This window comes from Mesoplodon bidens (genome assembly GCF_964165515.1).
Source record: "Mesoplodon bidens genome assembly, chromosome: 2".
Classification (NCBI taxonomy): domain Eukaryota; kingdom Metazoa; phylum Chordata; class Mammalia; order Artiodactyla; family Ziphiidae; genus Mesoplodon; species Mesoplodon bidens.
Window position 1 is genome coordinate 67,014,778 of NC_138177.1, and position 20,607 is coordinate 67,035,384.

Below are 20,607 nucleotides of genomic sequence, written 5' to 3' on the forward strand. Positions count from 1 at the left end.
CAGTGTCCATTGTAACTTCTCCTTTTTCATTTCTAATTTTATTGATTTGAGTCCTCTCCCTCTTTTTCTTGATGAGTCTGGCTAATGGTTTATCAATTTTGTTTATCTTCTCAAAGAACCAGCTTTTAGTTGTATTGATCTTTGCTACTGTTTTCTTTGTTTCTATTTCATTTATTTCTGCTCTGACCTTTATGATTTCTTTCCTTCTGCTAACTTTGGGTTTTGTTTGTTCTTCTTTCTCTAGTTCCTTTAAGTGTAAGGTTAGATTGTTTATTTGAGATTTGTCTTGTTTCTTGAGGTAGGCTTGTATAGCTATAAACTTCCCTCTTAGAACTGCTTTTGCTGCATCCCATAGGTTTTGGATCGTCGTGTTTTCATTGTCATTTGTCTCTAGGTATTTTTTGATTTCCTCTTTGATTTCTTCAGTGATCTCTTGGTTATTTAATAACGTATTGTTTAGCCTCCATGTGTCTGTGTTTTTAACGTTTTTTTCCCTGTAATTCATTTCTAATCTCATAGCGTTGTGGTCAGAAAAGATGCTTGATATGATTTCAATTTTCTTAAATTTACTGAAGCTGGATTTGTGACCCAAGATGTGATCTATCCTGGAGAATGTTCCGTGCGCACTTGAGAAGAAAGTGTAATCTGCTGTTTTTGGATGGAATGTCCTATAAATATCAATTAAATCTATCTGGTCTATTGTGTCATTTAAAGCTTCTGTTTCCTTATTTATTTTCATTTTGGATGATCTGTTCCTTGGTGTAAGTGAGGTGTTAAAGTCCCCCACTATTATTGTGTTACTGTCGATTTCCTCTTTTAAAGCTGTTAGCAGTTGCCTTAGGTATTGAAATGCTCCTATGTTGCGTGCATATATATTTATAATTGTTATATCTTCTTCTTGGATTGATCCCTTGATCAGTATGTAGTGTCCTTCTTTGTCTCTTGTAATAGTCTTTACTTTAACATCTATTTTGTCTGATATGAGTATTGCTACTCCAGCTTTTTTTGATTTCCATTTGCATGGAATATCTTTTTCCATCCCCTCACTTTCAGTCTGTATGTGTCCCTAGGTCTGAAGTGGGTCTCTTGTAGACAGCATATATATGGGTCCTGTTTTTGTGTCAATTCAGCAACCCTGTGTCTTTTGGTTGGAGCATTTAATCCATTCATACCTTAACAAATTTTTATGTGTGCAACATATTATTGTTGACTATAGGTATAATGTTGTACATCAGACCTCCGGAACCTACTTACCTTGCTTAACTGAAACTTTATGCCTGTTGATTAACTCTCCATTTCCTCCTCCCCTTAGCCCCTGGCAACCACTGTTCCACTCGTTAATTCTATGAATTTGACATAATTGTTATCATGTACTATTTGTCTTTTTGTGACTGACTTATTTCCCTTAACATAATGTCCTCAAGGTTCATCCATGTTGTTGCATATTGCAAAATTTGCTTTTTTAAAGCTAAATAATATTCCATTGTATGTATAAGCCACATTTTCTTTATCCATTCATTTGTCAACATTCAGTTTATTTCCACATATTGACTATTGTGAATAATGCTACAATGAACATGGGAGTGCTAATATTTCTTCAAGATCCTGATTTTAACTATCTTGTGTAAATACCCAGAATTGGGATTGCTGGGTCATGTGGTAGTTCTATATTTAATTTTTGAGGAATCTCCATACTGTTTTCCATAGAGGCTGTGGCCAACTGATCTTCAAGAAGGATGCCAATAATATATAATGGGGAAAAATGAGACTCTTAAATAAATTGCATTAAGAAAACTGGGTACCCACATGCAAAGGAATGAAATTGAACCCTTATCTTACACCATACACAAAAATCAACTCAAAGTGAATTAAAGACTTAAATGTAAGACCTGAAACGTTAAACTTCTAGAAGAAAACACAGAGGAAAAACTTCACAACGGTGGCCTTGGAAATGACTACATTGATATGACTCCAAAAGTTCTGGCAGCACAAACAAAAATAAACAAGTGAAACTACCTCAAACCAAAAAGCTTTTGCAGAGCAAACAATCAACAGAATGAAAAGGCAACCTACAGGAAAGGAGAAAATGTTTGCAAACAATATAATAAGTGATTAATATCCAAAATATATAAGGAACTCATATAACTCAATAGCAAAAAAGAAACACACACACAAACAAAAAAACAAAAACAAAAAACCTAATAAAATTCCTTAAAATGGGCTAAGGACTTGAATGGACATTTCTCCAAAGAAGACATACAAATGCCCAACAGATATATGAAAAAATCCTCAACACTGCTAATCATCAGGAGATACAAATCAAAACCACAATGAGATATCACCTCACATCTGTCATGATGGCTATTATCAAAAAAAAAATGAAGGACAATAAATGTAGACAAGATTGTGGAGAAATTGGAACCCTTGAACACTGTGGGTACAATATTTTTTTTAAATAACAAAACTTGGAAAAATTTCTATCAATAAGGGAGTACTATAAACTGTGGCATATTCCTGCTATGAAATACTATGCAATAGCTTAAAAGTATGAGTTAGAGCCACATGTAATTGCATGGTTAGATGTCCATGACATGGTTTTTAGGTGAACAAGCAGGTTTCAAGATTTATATGAAGCACATTGCATACTTTTATGGATATATATGCACACATTCACATACATTTTTATGTATATAAAAGATCTAGAAAGTTAAACACCATGCTGATAACAAGCTTTAATCTAGTGCACACTCTAATGCTCAAATAGGTTGGTATGTGAGGATAGAGGAAGGAACCTTAGAAGGCAAATGCTGTTAATAGTAGTTCCCTCAGAGATCATAGTGTTTGGCAGGGGAGATTGGAAATGGTGATCAAAGGGAAACTCTAGTCTTATTTGCGATGTTTTGATTTTAACAAAGAAAATATGTTCCCTGTTAATGTCATTCACATTGGTTTCTCTGACAAAAAAAATTCCTGGGGGCAGTCTATCAGAATCTCGAGGGTGTTTTCCAACCAACCATGCATATCCCACAGGTTCAAGGTATTGGGTGAACCTGTCTTTTATTTTAAGAATCACTTGCAGTATTGAGAGATATTATTGATTAGTATATCTTGCGGATAAATAGAGAAGCAAAAGAAAAAAAGTTTGAGAGTTGCTACGTATACATTTCTTTTTTTAGAACACCTGCCCCTTAGTACATACCTACAAATGCATAATCATCAAGCCTTACAATAAGGCTGAAAGGAGAGATTACCACCTGCCTTTACAAAGCAGGAAAGTGAGTCCCTAAGTCACTTCACCCACAGCCTAGGCAGACTTACCTGGTCTGGCTACTGGTTCCCACTCATCATGCTGAATTACAGTTCTGTCTGTCTTTCAAGCCAGACTGTGAGTCATTTAAGGTTAGGGATCTTGCTTCTCTCTACATCAATATCAGATTAGTTCTAACTTGCCTGGGTCACAAAACTAGAGACAGAGTTAAAACTCTTCCAGTTCCTCTGACTCCACGGCCAGTGTTACTTCACCCTCAGCCCAATAGTTTCCAAGGAATGTCAGTGACTATGTAGCTCAGAGAGTATATGTCCTGTGTAATGAAAACCCCACTTCCTGCTTCACAGTCAGAATCCTCTGCCCTAGCCAAGCTGGATGAACACTCCAAACTGACTCCAAAGGAGCCACGACTCAGGACCTCCCAGATCCGATGGGAGATGGTTGACTCTCCAACTCAGGACTGCCCGCACCAGGATCTAGACAGGCCATGGGTCAAAGCCATCAGAAAAACCAGGAAGTAAATGGAAGGTTAGGCAGATGGGAGTGTGACAGCCACAGCCAGAAATTATCAGGAATTTTTTTAAAAAGAACCTAGAATCAAACTTCTGACAAGTTATTTCTGTACTTGGGTGAGCTTCAAAGGCTTCTTTCTGAAACACAGTCAGGGCCACATCATGGTTTAAGAGCAAGTCATCAGCACATCCTGCCTGATACCATCCCTTTCTGTGGAGAGTTCACACAGATAGGGCTCGTTCCTGGTCAGTCCTGTGTCTCCTGCAGCTCCAGGTTATACACAGCTGAGGCAGTAACAAACTCCTCTTTTCCAACTGCCTTAAAAAGTCAGACCATTTCCTACTTTATGCTATCACTTATATGTAGAATCTAAAAGAGCCAAACTCAGAGAATCAGAAAGTAGAGTGGTGGTTACCAGGGGCTGGGGGTAGGGTGGAATGGAGAGGTATTGATCAAAGGGTACAAACTTCCAGTTATAAGATGAATAAGTTCTGGGGATCTAATGCACAGCATAGTGATTATAGCTAATAATATTATATTTTGTACCAAAGCGTAGATCTTAAATGTTCTTACTACAAAAAGGAAATGGTAATTATGGGACAGGATGAAAGTGTTAGTTAATGCTATGGCGATCATCATTTTGCAATATATAAGTGTATCAAATCAACACGCTGTACACCTTAAACTTACACAATGTTATATGCCAATTATATCTCAATAAAGCCGGAGGGGAAAGTCAGACCACATCCCTAGTAATAAGCTCTACTCTAGTGCTCAAATAGGAGAGTGAGTGAGGATAGAGCTGCGAACCCTGGGAGATGGGTGCTGAAATGACTTTTGAACAGCTCAGTGAGAAAGGGTGAGCAGGAAGCTAAGGTCTCTCACCTAACTCAGACACCCAGACATCTCAGGGTATGAGGCTCTCTGTACCAGTGGAGCAACAGCTTTCTGTGCTCCAAAATACAAGTCCTACTACAGTGTTTGTTATTTACTATAGGACTGATAGATGGTAGATAGATAGATAAATAGAGAGAGAGAGATAATAGACACATGATAGATAGAGAGGTAGATAGATGATATAGATTTAAATATAAAAAGAAACACATTTATAAGTATTGCTATAATAGTTAACTGCATTTATTTGGAAAAACAGCCGCATCATTCCCCCTCGGTGATAAGGAAAGTAAGCAAAGCAGGCAACCCTTCGGATTTCTTGCCTTAACAAAATGGAAAGTTTGAGTTCTTTGTTTCTCCCAAGCCTCTTTGAAGTGACTGTAACTTACAGATAGTAGAGCTCTCATTTTTCCCCCAGGTCTGATTATTAGTAAAAACCACCTCTTTCTCTGAAGCAGTGCTAGAGGTATATCCCATTTTAAGCAATGTCTGAACTTGCCAAGCTCATAAATCATGAAATGTTTATCCACATTACAGAATAATTCTTTGAACAAGCCTTCAGTGCTGGGTACAATTGAATAACAAGTTTCCACACAATACATTTAAAATAACATTTAGTATAATGTTCCATCTACTCACCAAACTCATAAATCATTGAGGGAGTCTCCACATTACAAAATAATTCTTCACTTCACAAAGGGATCCACGACTGGGTTCCTTTGACAGCAAATCCTTCCAGTAATTCAGAATATGATTCAGTATACCTAAATCCAGTTTGTACTCAACTTTTCATGAATACAGTTTCTATACAAAGCAGGGCACATCTGATTTGGCAGATGGTCATTTTCCCCAGACAATCCATCTTTCCAAGTCCAAAAGCTAGAGACAATCTGAGGTGCCCACCACTTTGTCGAAGAATAAAAAGTCTCAGATTTTCCTGAGGGATCTTCAGACTGAGCCTGTGAAAGGGGCCAAATAGGAAGTGCCTGCCCTTCTGGAAAATCAGCTGTGGCCTGCAGCCAGGGTCCCTCCACCTAAACTCAGACAGATCTTCCTACAGGAAGGGGTAGGGCCCTGGAAAGGCTGGAGTGGGAAGGGAAATGAGATAAAGGGACTTGGGTCAAACTGGAGCCGATTCGAGATGCAGTGTGTGCACAACTGTGTGTGGTACTTGTATTTGTGTGTGTGTTGAAGGACTTGGTGGGGAGAAGAAAAGCCACATGCTATACAGCGGTAGATTTTCATTCAGAGGCCATTCAGGGCATTCAAGGCTTGTTTTCCTCTCTGCTGAGTCATTTTTCATTTCAGATTCAACAAATAGAAAGAGCAATCTTTGGAGTATTTAATACTCAGCAAACAAATATGCAGAAATGAGCTTGGCTTTGGCAGAAGATGAGCCACACCTACATACACACACACACCCCTGCCACACACACACACACCCGCACACACACACACCATCGCTGTACTCATGTTTTATCTTGATTCCCAAGGATTTGTTGATGTCTTTCTCATTCCCAGCTTTCCTCTGGGAGTCCCAGTCTCTTGCTTCTCAAAATGTAGCTGCTCAGTGCTGAGCCAAAGGCCCAGACTGGCCCAATCTGTAAGTGTTAAAGCACAAAGGATGACCCAAGGTGACCTTCACTGTTCAGAGGAGGATGCAACAGCTAGCTCCTGCCTTTGTTAGAAGAGCACTTTGCTTTCCTCACTCTTTTCACCTTTTTTGGAGGCAACTAGAGTTTGCCAAAGCAGTGGAGGGTTGGTGGGGAAGAGCCAGACAGCTATCTCATCCTCTCACTCGCCATCCAGGAAGAGCAGAGAACGCTGAGCGAAATCACTGTCACAGAAAACACTCCCCCTGCTGGGGGCAGAATGGACCACAAAACATCCACGGTGTGGCATCATTTGCCTGTTATCCTTTCTACAGTATAAGCATTAGGGATGTCAAATCTAATGCCGTCATGAGATTAGTGGGAGGAGGAAGGAGAGTAAATACAAAGTGAAGGCAGGGCATTTTCCAAACACAAAAGGGTCCGTTAGAAGATCAGTATCCCCGGGCCTGCTAAGACCTTGGGCAGCTCATTTAACCTCACTGAGCTCTAGCAGCCCCAGGCTCTTCATGGGGATATTTCACTCCCACCCCTGACTTCCACTATCCCATACTTGGGCACCTGTCCCACCCAGCCCCTCTCATTTTCTTTCTGCATCCCACCCTCTACCCCAGGCTCCTCAGGAACCCTGATGCCTGTGCTGATGATCAGAGGGCCGCCTGCACCACTACTGAGCACACTGATGTCAGCAGGAGGGCCTACGGTTGGAGGGTTTTGGAGGTTATGAAATGAAGAACTCAAAAGTATAGGCCCACCGCCACGAAAGCTTGAAGGTACCTGAGTGCCCATCTTTCTCAGTCCTCTGTGGTTAAAGGTGAGGAAGGTAGGGCAGCCCCCAAAGCAGACAGGCCTCCACATGGTCAACAGCTGGTCAGAGGCAGGACCAGGCCTCTGGTCACCCAGGTTAGCACTGGTTCTCTGGTGACACTGCCTCTGCCTGGCCCAACCTCCTGTTTTTCTTTTCTTAAACTCTGAGCTCACACACCTTCTTTAGACCCTGTCCATCTCAGTAACTGATTTCTTTAAACCAGAGTGAAGTTATTTGGAAAATCTCTGTGATGGTTTTCAAATTTGTCCACAAATTCTGTGACACTCTCCCATGGAGAGCTAGGATCTAATTTCCTTCCTGTTGAATACAAGCTCGACAGAGTGACTCACTTCTAACAAAATGAATACAGTGAAAGTGATGGCTGTGAAACTCCAGAGCTAGGTCCCAGAAGGTGATACACATCCACTGAGCTCTCTCTCTCTCTCTCTCTCTTAGACTTGCCCTGGGAACCCACGGCAATGTGGCAAGGGAAGCCAGGCCACGTGGAGAAGCCATGTGTAGGTCTTCTGGCCAATACCATTGCTGAGATCCCTGCAGACCACAGCAGAAACTCTCACACTTGTGAGTGAGGAAGGCTCCCTGGTGACTCTGGTCCCAGCCACCACCTGTGGCAACCACAGGAGAGACCATGGGCAAGACAGCCTAGCTGAGGCCAGTCACCTCAGAAATATGAGTGATAAGAACAATAATATGATTGTCGTGTGTTAAGCCACTAAGTTGTGAGGTGATTTATTACACGGCAAGAAATAACTGGAAAAACTTCCTTGGGTAAGTAAGGCACAGCCTCCTTGCAAACGTAAGTGTTGGGTTTTGAACATTGCCAAGTTTTTACTTATCACCAATCTGTCCATTGCCTCAAAGCCTAGAGTGAAAACATAGGCCACACAGTAAAGGGGTCAGATGGAAACAATGGTAAGCAAGAGACACAGCTCTCTCATTAAACCCAGAAGTGAGTTGAAAGACTAACTGTCTACACGTACAAGATGCCTTTCCCTTGAGGGCTTGGCAGTGAATCCAGAAGCAGCATCTTACTCACTGGATCCCCCCTTCCTATTGCACCTGGGCCCCTACCCCAGAGGTAGGACTAGCTCTTCAGCTAGCCCTTCTCAGCCACCATGGCCAAAGCCAGACTTGCTGGGTTTGAATCCTGTCTCCTCCTGCACCAGGTATGTAGACCTGGCCACACACACTCCTGAATCTTGGCCTCTCTGTTTCCTTACCTGTAAAATGAGGGCAATAATGGCACCTGCTCCTGCAGAATGTCGTGAGGATAGAATGAGTTATTACACAGGAAGTACTTAGAACAATGCCCGGCTCACAAATGTTCACGTATATTTGTATTTCTATTTTATTTTTACTGTGCCTAGGCCTTGTCTCCTCAATAAATTTGCAAGTTAGGGGCAAAAAGCATGCCTCCCCCATCCGTCTCCTTATATTTGTATCAGCTGACACCTACACAGTGGGTGCCAGTTGATTGGCAGGTCATTTCAATGGTAATAAAAGAGGCAAGAACAACAATACAAACTCCTCGCCTTTGACAAGCACACTAAACCTTGCTGGGTACATCCTGAGTGAGGCGGCCTTTGGAGAAAGTGACTTGACCCTTTATGTACAGTCATTCAGAGGTCATAAAAGACTCATGCACTTAACTATGAGCCAGCACAGCAGAAACCAGCCTGGGGCTGAGAGAAGGGCGGTGGCCACGTCTTGGGGGACAGTGATGTGATCACACTGCTAGATCGAGTGCTGTTCTGTTCCCGCATGAGAGAGCACCCACGCCCCCAAGACCTTCCAATAAAGCCGCCCAAAGCCGCGAGGGCCAAGAACTTGAGGGCCAAGAACACGCCATTTCCACCAGGGCTGCCCTATTCTTGTGCTCCGTGGCCGTGCTGGCCTCTTAAGAACACATGACTCTATCAGGCTACTTACTAATTTGCACAGGCCCAATCAACATGGGCTTGAAGCACCTCTGGGACAGGAATAAATTCAATCTCATCCAGCCATAGGAAACCCTCCTGAACCTCAGAAGAGATTTGGTGTGATGCCAATGAACGCTGCTTCCAGTTCCCTGCCTGCAGGAGGAACTCCAGGGAGACACTTGGATCCACATTCCCAGACACCAGCCAGCATCTGCCTTTTCAGCAAAGAAACCTAGGTGTCTTTCCCTTAACGTATTCAGAGACTCCTGTATATGAGGGTTAACACCAGTGCTCTTGCCATGAAGAGAAGGGAGACCCCTCACCTTCTCTGAAACCATCAGCTGAGCGAGGAAGCAAGGATTTCACCTTTTAGAACTTTGCAACCATATTCTGTAGTGAACATTTTCAGCAATGATACAGGTCAAGCACTTCTAAAACAGCCAGAAACTAATAAACCTCTGGGTTGAAAGGTACTTTTCTTTCCTTTTTTGGCTGGGCACAATGTTAATTCTTTTTAACTTTTTATTTTATATTGGAGTATAGTTGATTAATAATGTTGTGTTAGTTTCAGGTGTACGACAAAGCGATTCAGTAATACATATACATGTATCTATTCTTTTTCAAATTCTTTACTCAATAGCTTGTTACAGAATATTGAGCAGAGTTCCCTGTGCTATACAGTAGGTCCTTGTTGGTTGTCCATTTTAAATATAGCAGTGTATATATGTCAATCCCAAACCCCCTAACTATCCCTCCCCACACCTTCCCCCCCACACCAGTAACCATAAGTTCGCAGCAACATGGATGGACCTAGAGATTGTCATACTGAGTTAAGTAAGTCAGACAGAGAAAGAGAAATATTGTATGATAATGCTTATATGTGGAATCTTAAAAAAAAAGAACACTTTTCTATAGATCTCGAAAGTACAAAATATGGGTAAAAGTAGAAAATGGTGTCACAATTAAAATTAAATGAGATGATGCATATAAAGGACTTAAAGCACTGGTGCCTGGAAGATAGTAAGTACTTATTAAGATTTAGTATGCTAACACATATATATGGGATCTTAAAAGAAAAAAAAACATGGTTTTTTTTTGAAGAACCTAGGGGCAGGACAGGAATAAAGATGCAGACAGACATAGAGAATGGACTTGAGGACATGGGGAGGGGGAAGGGTAAGCTGGAACAAAGTGAGAGAGTGGCACTGACATATATACACTACCAAATGTAAAATAGATAGCTAGTGGGAAGCAGCCGCATAGCACAGGGAGATCAGCTCGGTGCTTTGTGACCACCTAGAGGGGTGGGATAAGGAGGGTGGGAGGGAGACGCAAGAGGGAGGACATATGGGGATACATGTATACATATAGCTGATTCACTTTGTTATACAGCAGAAACTAAAACACCATTGTAAAGCAATTATACTCCAATAAAGATGTTAAAAAAAAAAGATTTAGCCATTAGTAGTGGTATTATGAATAGAATGGTGCACAGGAAGAAAAAAAGATCAGTAGTCAAGGTGACATGTATATATTGGGCATCTATTGTGAGCCCAGGATAGGTTGGGTCACTTGGAGGTAATACAACAAAAAAGCATCAGGAGATTTACATGGCTGGCGCACGCGAACATTTGGAAAAACAAAGATAGCAGGCACGCAAGTTCATGGCAGGCCATGGCTGCAGGGATGGTGTGATAGAGGAGGAGATGTACAAGTGGACCTGGACAAATAGACTTTAGGAAAGACCAAGAAGGAAAAATACAAAATAAGGAATCATGAAAAATTGCCAACGTTTGAATGGTCTGGCCAATGAAAGAGGCAAAGGCTCATGAAGACCTTCAAGGTTGAGAGAGAAAAAGAGAAAGAGAGGAATTCAGAGCTGACCAGCTTATTTGCCATCACTACCAGGCTCTGACACCTTGTAGACCCTCTCAGGGACTTGGAAGGTCTTTTTAGACTCAAAAGTCTTAGGAAAAACAAGCAGGGCAAGGACATGGAGCAGTAGTGATAAATTTAATCTTCTCATTTTGCTCTGAGTTTAGGAGTAGCAGAGCAAAGTGGAAGACGGGGTATTATGCAACTATTGGCATGGGGACATATAGACACTAAGAGTGAAGACTCATGGGCCCCAAGACCTTGGACAAACACAGCTCAGGAGTTCCTGCCCAAATCCCAGAGCCTGAAAACTTCATTCAGCGGTTGGGTTAGGACCAAGTGTCTGGGATTCCTTTCCTGGATGCTACCGTTTTCTTCAAGCAAGTCACTCCCTCTGCACCTGCAGCTCCTGCGATCCTTGCCCAAATAATAAAGTCACTGATGAAGAGAAGTTCAGCCTCTCACCATTTCTATTTCATGCTTCCTTCACGTTGCTAGCTGGACATTCCCTTCTATGTTACTTTCACTGGCAGCCTCTGAACCAAGAGGTACAGAAAATATAAGTTTATTTAAGGCTATGAAACATCTGCAGACTTCATCTGACTTCAGGAAGTTTCCCTTTGCATCACCAGTGCCTGGCACTTACTCTTGATGTGTAAAGAGCCTCCTCTCTCCAACCTGCCAGGCCTAACCCTCTCCAATTCCTAGCCCAGCTCAAAGACCCTACATTGCCAGGGCCAAGTGGGAGACCAAAAGCCTGCCCGATCCTGGCCTCAAAACTTCCCCAGTCTCAGTCTCAGAATGTTCTAGTCAACTCCACCTCTCCTGCAGAAAGACTCACACCTACCAGCTCTTTGAATAAGACCTCATGTCTTTTGAGTTGCTCCTTTTCACCAAGTAGATCTATGCTTTCCTTCAAACTCTTGTTCTGAACACCTGTCTGACTTGCCCCATCCCACCTTTGGGCTCAGATGATTGGCTTGGAGATGTAAATAGATATGAATGTAACATTTGTTAGTTGCAATATTTCTCTGCATGCTCCCTCCCTAGCTAGACTGTGTAAGCTCCTGCAGGGAGGGACCTTTTCATGCCTTCTTTGAATTCCCAGTGCAGAGTCTAGAGATAATCAGTGAATGTGTTGCGCGGATGAATGGATGACCAGAGGGGTCCTTAGAATCCAGGAATGGCAGTTGCCCATCCATTTCACTGCTAACAGCTGAGATATGGAGTGTGCCGGCTTTTTCAACTAGTCTCTTACCTCCTCTTTGGCACTTCTTCCAGGTCATAACGGAGTCTCCTCTCTCGACTCCATCACATCTATACTCCATAACTTAGCAGATACCATACAGTGACTTACATTGCTTCCTAGTTGTGCTTGTATATGTCTGTGAAAATCTTGTCTCCACACTAAAACTGTGAGCTCCTGAAGGGCAAGAATATTTCTCATCTCTCAGTGCTTATGAGAGTAATAATAAATATTTCTGGAGCACGTATTATATACCAGGCAATATGAATTTTCTCATTTGGCCCTCATAACAACTCTCTGAGGTTTTTATTATTATTATCCTCATTTTGCGAGATGAGAAGATGGAGACACAGAGTGTCGATAATTTGCCCAAGATCACACAAGTAGCAAATGCAACAGCTTTCAATATATGGTTACTTATGGATGGTTGATGAGGTTTAGGGGCTGGATGCTGCCACATTCTCCCCACCCAGTCCCGTTTAATTGGACATTCTCTTCGGGCACAAAGGTATGCTCAGCTCTCCTCTACTTGCGAGATTTCTATCACATTGCCAGCAAGTGAGTCTGTCTTCAGGAGGCAGTCCCTACCTCCCTCCACCTCTTTTTTATTTTTTATTTTTTTTATTTTTTTATTTTTTTTGCGGTACGCGGGCCTCTCACTGTTGTGGCCTCTCCCATTGAGGAGCACAGGCTCTGGACGTGCAGGCTCAGCGGCCATGCCTCACGGGCGCAGCCGCTCCACGGCATGTGGGATCCTCCCGGATCGGTTCACGAACCCGCATTCCCTGCATCGGCAGGCGGACTCTCAACCACTGCGCCACCAGGGAAGCCCCCTCCACCTCTTTTTTAAATTAAAGTAGAGTTGATTTACAATTTGTGTTAGTTTCTGGTATACAGCAAAGTGGTTCAGATACACACACACACACACACACACACATGTATATGTATATAGTCTTTTTCCTATTCTTTTCCATTATGGTTTATTACAGGATATTAAATATAGTTCCCTGTGCTATACAGTAGGACCTTGTTAGTTATCTATTTTATATATAGTAGTTTGTATCTGCTAATCCTATACTCCTAATTTATCCCCCCCATCTCCTTTCCCCTTTGGTAACCATAAGTTTGTTTTCTATGTCTGTGAGTCTGTTTCTGTTTTGTAAATAAGTTCATTTGTATCATATTTCAGATTCCACATATGAGTGATATCATATGATATTCGTCTTTCTCTGACAGACTTCACTTAGGATGATAACCTCTAGGTCCATCCACGTAGCTTCAAATGGCATTATTTCATTCCTTTTTATGGCTAATAGTCCGTTGTATACATGTACCACATCTTCATTATCCACGCATCTGTAGATGAACATTTAGGTTGCTTCCATGTCTTGGATATTGTAAACAGTGCTGCTATGAACACTGGGTGCATGCATCTCTTCTAATTAGAATTTTCTCCAGATATATGCCCAGGAGTGGGATTGCAGGATCCAACACACCTGCCTCCAACTTGTGCTCCTTGTTTCTCATTGGCTGACCTGGAGCCTCTCAGGAACCTGACCTCAGAGCTGCGTTTGGCATCGTAGCACTGGGACAGCTCAGTGTTCACATCTGCCCCTTCCACTCACACACACAGGCAGTTCAGTGTAGTAGAAAGGTCTGGGCAGGGGCAGATGCTTCTGTGGCTCTTGAAGCTTAGACCATTGGAAGGGTCCATTTTAGTAAGAAATATAATATAAAATTACAAATACAAAATTAAGTTCAGGGCCTCAAACGGATCTTGAACTAATGAGGAGGGCAGAAGCAGAAGCTGCACCCACTATCAGCAAACCCACCTCAGGACCCGAGTTTAGTCCCAGCTCTGCCACTAACCACGCTACTGCCTGAGCATTCTCTTTCCCCGAACGAGCTCAGCTCCCTCCTGGTTCAAGTGAGGGGGCTGGGATGAGCGAGAGTGGGGGAGCTCTGCAGCCCCTCTCAGCTCTGGTGCTTGAACTCTGTCAGCCATGGCTCCAAGCACTTTCCCAGGCTCTTCACCGCAACATCGCAGAACCGCCCCTGGTCCAGGAGGGATGCTGCTCCTCCCTCCAGCCCAGGCACATACTGTATTACAGTAATGAGAGCTTAGGTTGCTTTAAATATCACAAAACAAAAACAACGGGCAGCCCGGGTTCATCATCATTCCCTGCCCAGACCACAGAGGAGAGTGCTGCCAGACCGAGGCCAGAGCAGAGATGGTGAGGGGAGCCCACACACCCCTTTCAGGAATCCATTGGCTCATGTCTAGAATGAAAATCACCGACGACGGCAGGGACTGTGAAGAGCCAGTCGGAGGGAGAGCCCGTGAGGTCACTCTGGGACACAGAGGCCCCGGCTGGGGTGAGGTTGGAGATCAGGGTCCTGGATCCACCAGAGGTGAGCTGGTGCCAGGTCTGAGGCTGCAGGAACCGCGGTCTTTCACCTCTAGGAGAGCCAGAGGAGTCCAGCCAAAGGTCTCCACAGAAAGGAGGCTGGTCTCCCCCCCAGGGCCCTGGGAGGCATCCGCTGAGCAGAACAGCAAGCATTCATCAGAAGGGAAGGAGCTGTGGTGACATGGAAAGGACTTTCTCCCTCGGGGCTTCCCCAAAGCCAAAAGGCAAATACTCAGGGGAAGCTGGCAGACCCTACAAGGCCCACTCCTTGAAGCAAGAACTAAGCTGTTCAGCCCACCATAAAGAGTCCCTAGTCAACCCACGTTCTGTAAAATGGTCCGTGACTGATCAGAGGCCCCATCAGATAGTTGTTTGATATTGGCATGTGTCAAATTATGGTGAAGAACATGCATAATAAGAAGAATGAGACTTTCCTCAGACATCCTCTCCTCCACAGAGACGGGAAAAAAGGCCCACGCACATACTCTGCAAATCTGGCTCCCCTGCCGCTTACAGCTCTCAGGCTGTGTGACTCCACTGCTCCAAGGTTGTCCCTGGTGGTTAGGGAACATGGCACTTAGGACAGATGGGACTTAGGGCCATGGAGGTGCCCTTTCTACACCACGCCAACCCCATGCCCTGAACCCTCTAATACGTGGTGCCTCTACCAGAAAAGGAAGTGAAGAGAAGGGTTGCCAGTGATTTGTGTTTGACAGCAAACACACATGGGCACCTCTTTTCTAAGCTTTAGGATCTTTTCAGGCTGAGGTTTCTCAATAACTATGTCAGTCAGACATTTTCAAAGGGAAGCGGAAGGTCTGAAGTTAAATGAAGGATTGAGCTCCTTTTTCCAGGACCTCACTCGGCAGTAACTACAGGAATATGCATCCAATGGCGGGTGGTGTCACCAATCCGTGGGGATCCCAGCATGCTCACAGAGGATAGAACTAGGCCTGGGAAAGACAGAGACTCGGCAGAAAGCTGGTGCTGGATGGAGGGAAAGAAGCTACTGCAAAATCCATTAAACAGGGAAACCAGAACCTGGAATAGCTGGTTCCTAGCACACGGCCTGACCGGCACTTGAATTTATGTTCCACAAAAGCAGAGAGAGAATTTCCCTTGATCATTGCTGAATCCCCAACACCTAACACACTGCCTGCCATGGAGCAGCTGCTCAGGAATTAATGTATAGTAGGTGCCCAATAAACTCTTTTTCCCGTTTTTACATTCTTAATCTCTTCCGTCTCAGGAATTTAAGCTGACTGTGGGTTTGTGGTCTGTTTGCCACTCGTGGCTGGAACTAAATGGATAATGCTGTTCTGGAGCACACCTGTTTCTCACTTTCCACCTGGGCTCCCTTCCTTCCTCATACTCACCACCCTTCCAACAAGAACAACATACTAGTAAGCCCTCTATTACCTTCCCTTCTCTGAGCTCCTCGTTGATCTTGACATATTCTCTCTTGGACTGGAAGTTAATTGTTTTTTCATACGATGCAGTCTTGTCTCTATTTTTATCCCATTTGTATAGTGCCAACTATATTCCTCTCATTATAAACCCACTGAGATCGGGGACTGAGTTACACATGCTCTGTAGGCACCATGGCACCCAGCATGTTGCTTTATCTATCTCTGAACAAACTCACAGTCTCTCTCTCCCAAGATACAACTTCCCTAGTTATACTTAATTCCTCATTACTCAATATGGTCTCTTCCCCTTAAACATCTTCCCAACTTTCAAAAGGAGAAAAAAAAGACTTTAACCATTTGTTAACCAGCTTTTATTGAGAACTTACCGTATATCAGGAAATGTGCTAGCTGGCAAAAGGGAAAAGATGAACACACGCACACACACACATACACACACGTGCACACAACAGAGGTCAGAAATATCACAGTTTAAGCCTCCTTCTCTACTAAATTCAAAAGAGTTAGCTAGCTAAGTGGTCTAGCAGAAACAGTATCTGACCAGTTGCTCAACTAATGATGTAACCTTGGATGAACCAAATATTCTCCCTGAGATTCTGTCTCTTAATCTGCAAAACAAATGGAAGTACTGCAAAGGACAAGCCCTCTCTCATATTCTGTTCCTTCTTCACAATGAGCAGTACCAAAGTTTATGTGATTACATTCTATGGTAGAAAGTAAAAGTGCTATAGCTATTGAGAGGAAAATGAGAGCCATGAGGTTGAAATAGTTTGGAGGTAAAATTTAAACTACCCATAGAAGCAACTACTGTTAAGCCCACATCAACAAACTGCATACCCAGAGACTTTAGTAGTGATAGACACTCAACAAATCATCTATACTGAGTCACACACATGAATCTAGTTGGGTAGACAACATCCAAGCAAAATGAGAATGAATATAAGACTTTACATTGTTCTTGGTCTTTTTGAACTCATGGGCTGCAAATATAATCCAGTTTTACAGCTGGAAGAGAAAGGAAAAACACTAAAGATATCTCTTTTTTCTGCAGATTATGAAGAAGTTAAAAATTTTCAAAGGACAATGGAGGAAATAATCCAAGAAGGAAGGCAGAGTGACAATAACTGCAAAGGAGCAAAGATAAGAAAAAGGATTCAGTACTCGATGCACAATAATGCCTGTGTGATAAAAATGCTGAGAAGAAAAATAAGACAAAGAGGATCAAGAGAAGACTCAAAATTGTACAACTGGAACTAATAAGAAGAATGAGACTTTCCTCAGACAGGTGTATTAGACTTTGTGGAAGTCCAAGGAAGCAGAACTTCCAGGATCCACAGGTTCAAGGAGTTTAATACACAGTGAGTGGGAAGAGGGGAGAGGTTATTTCTCTACAAAGCAAACAAAAGGATTCACTGAAGGAGACTTTGGAATGTCCCAACTGGAAAAAAAAGAAGACTCCATTGGGAGTTAATGGTCTTCATATACATGATACACTGTCCTGAAGTAGAAAGATCCAGGCTATACAACAGACATTCAAAATCATAACTAAGGAAGTTTCAGAGAGGAAGACTTTGACTAAAACTAAAGGGGAACATCCTAAAAATTAGAACCATCCAAAATTGGGGTGTATTTCTTTATGAGGATATGAGCTCCTCATTACTGGAAGTGTTCATTCAAGTGAAGGCTGAATAATCATCTTATTTATGAGACTGTAGGAAAGAGTCCTTCTCTGTGCAGGCGATTGTGCTAGCTAAACTTCGAAAAGCCCTTCCAAATTTTTTTTTATAAATTTCTTTCTTTTTGGCTGCATTGGGTCTTCATTGCTGTGCATGAGCTTTCTCTAGTTGAGGTGAGCGGGGGCTACTCTTCATTGTGATGCGCGGGCTTCTCGTTGTGGTGGCTTCTCTTGTTGTAGAGCATGGGCTCTAGGTGCGTGTGGGCTTCAGGAGTTGTAGCACGTGGGCTCTAGAGCACAGACTCAGTAGTTGTGGGGCATGGGCTTAGTTGCTCCACGGCATGTGGGATCTTCCCAGACCAGGGCTCGAACTAGTGTCTCCTGGATTGGCAGGCAGATTCTTAACCACTGTGCCACAATGGAATCCCTCCCTTCCAGATATAGACTGTTTCTGAGAGGTACCCAGGAGTTGAAAGAACGACTTATTTATGCTGATATAGATTGGAAGTCTCACATAATGATAACTTCCAGCCCAAGGGTCATACGGCCTGTAGACATATGGACTCTCTCACATGCTCACACCACATACACATGCACACATCAGAGGTGGTCATTGTCACTTTTCTTGTTATGCATATACCATCTGGTCCAGACTCTGTGGCAAAAGTGGCATAACAAGACTTTAGTGGCATAACAAGACTACTCTCTACTACAGCCAAATTGTTCACAACAACTTTGAGCTTCAGTCACAAGTGGATCTGGAGGGTAAAATGGATCACTCTTCCAAGAAAATATGGTCAACCTATTTCATGCCACTTAATAGTTGTAAAGAATAATTAGATTTATTGTAGTCAGTCATAAAATCCTAGTTATTAAAGTGTTTTAATTTGTAAGTATACATTGGTAAATTATCTTTGTTTTTGAGTTCCCCCTCTCATGTCCTGATCCCCCTAAATCCTGAATTATTTATCAGGGTCTTGAATACCATTGAAATATAAACCAACACTGCTCAGTGTTTCTCTTATTTCATTTCACTACAACATATGTAGAAGACAGAATATGGGAAGGTAAATATTGGTTTAATTACACAGAGTATAGTTTCCTTTTCTGTCTCTACACAGTAGCTATAAACAATTTGAGGGCATGGACTCTGTCCTGTTCCTCACAGTGCCCTGTAAGAAATTAATGTCTCTGAGTAACACCTCAGAGCTGCATCATCCCAAGAATATCTCTTCCAATGGCTTGTCATGGTCCCAAATCCCAATGTTAGAGTCCTGGAGTGCCATTGCTTCTAAAATTTTGGTTAGAATGTACATTTAAACATGTTTAGTAAAAGAATGACCCAACTCAAGCATGCTCATGCTTCTATGCAAATAACTTCCTCTTGTGTAGAGATTTGCATGTACCAAAGGATCCCAACACTGAAATCATATGATAAAAATTCTGAAAGCTCAATACCATCCTTACTATCCTGGAGTCTCAGAGTCTCAGGCTGCCCAGAACAAAATATTCACCTGGGTGTAAATCTTCAATCTAGCACTCAAATGAGATTCATGATGTCCTTGACCTAGCTCCCTGAAAAGAGGTGTAGCATACACAGGGATCTAGGTCATGGCTGTAGGGTCCACGATAGCCCAATAGGCAAAGCACTCACAAAGTCCCAAGCCTGGTTAGAGGATCCAGGGCTGAGAGGAAGGAGGACATTTGCCCAAAGTGGCAGAAGATAGTGTTCCCAGTGGAAGCCAGGGTATTGCTACTGAATGAACATCAAGTGAAGGGTGAGCTAAGGCTGAAAACAAGACAGCAAATCCTAAGGTTTGGATCCTACACTATTGCAAGCAAGAAACATAGTGAGAGATAGGCTCACAGTAAAGTTACGGTCACTGCAAATGTGCTGGGTGCCACCTCTGTGTCGACCATGGCAGTTTAAAGGAGCTCTCTCATGAACGGACTTATGGTTACTAGGGGGAAGGGAAGGGGGAAAGGGATAGTTAGGGAGTTTGGGATTGACATGTACACACTGCTCTATTTAAAATGGATAACCAACAAGGACCTACTGTATAGCACAGAGAACTCTGCTCAATATTATGTAACAACCTAAGTGGGAAAAGAATTTGAAAAAGAATAGATACATGTATATGTATAACTGAATCACTCTGCTGTACACCTGAAACTAACACAACATTGTTAATCAACTATACTCCAATATAAAACAAAAAGTTTTTAAAAAAGCTACAAGGATATATTGTACAACACAGGAAATATAGCCAATATCTTATAATAACTAGATATGAAATATAACCTTTAAAAATCACGATGTTGTACACCTGAAACTTATATAATATTGTACATCAACTATACCTCAGTAAAATAATAATAATAAATAAGACTATTAAAAGGTAGGAGAAAAAAATAAAGAAGCTCTCTCATTAGTAACAATCTCTGTTTGAAAATGCCTATGATTGTACTAGGGCATGTGTGGGACATCACTTTCCTGACTAACTGAACCTCATACCAACTGACATAACAGGCCAAGGTGAGAATGGAAGCTAATCAGGAAGAAGGGATCTTTCTGAGTGTTATCTAAACTCTTTGCAAATCCAAAACTCTTGGTATTGACGTTTAAGAATTTTAGTATAGAACTTTTGCTCTTATTCTTATATCCATGGTGTTATGAAGCTAAAACTGGGTTTTCACTTGCATAAAATTGATGGCATTTGTAGAAATAATGAGTGATTCTTAGAGAAAGGAAATAAAAACAAACTTAAGAGAAGTTGAACACGTTGAAGATACTCTACATTTGGCTTTTATTTTCTCATGCTCTAAATGAATCACACACAAAATAGAGAATGACATATTGTATCCAGCCACCAGCCTGACAGTTTGTAGGAACCAGATCACACAACCACATTCAGCCTTCAACTGTTCTCCAACAACACCCCA

At 42.4% G+C, this 20,607-nt stretch overlaps 1 protein-coding gene across 3 annotated transcripts in view; it reads right to left on the reverse strand.

Moving 5' to 3' along the window:
• Window positions 1–20,607, reverse strand: part of DDR2 (discoidin domain receptor tyrosine kinase 2) — a 151,011-nt gene that overhangs the window by 60,832 nt on the left and 69,572 nt on the right. Inside the window, exon 1 of one of the 3 annotated variants that reach the window (XM_081223779.1) lies at window positions 5,315–5,411. The exons of the other annotated variants lie outside the window; for them this stretch is intronic. Within the exon in view, the coding sequence (XP_081079905.1) occupies window positions 5,315–5,323 (9 nt within the window). The 5' untranslated portion in view covers window positions 5,324–5,411. Of the gene's footprint in view, window positions 1–5,314; window positions 5,412–20,607 lie in introns of those variants that run through there. 3 annotated transcript variants of the gene reach the window in all.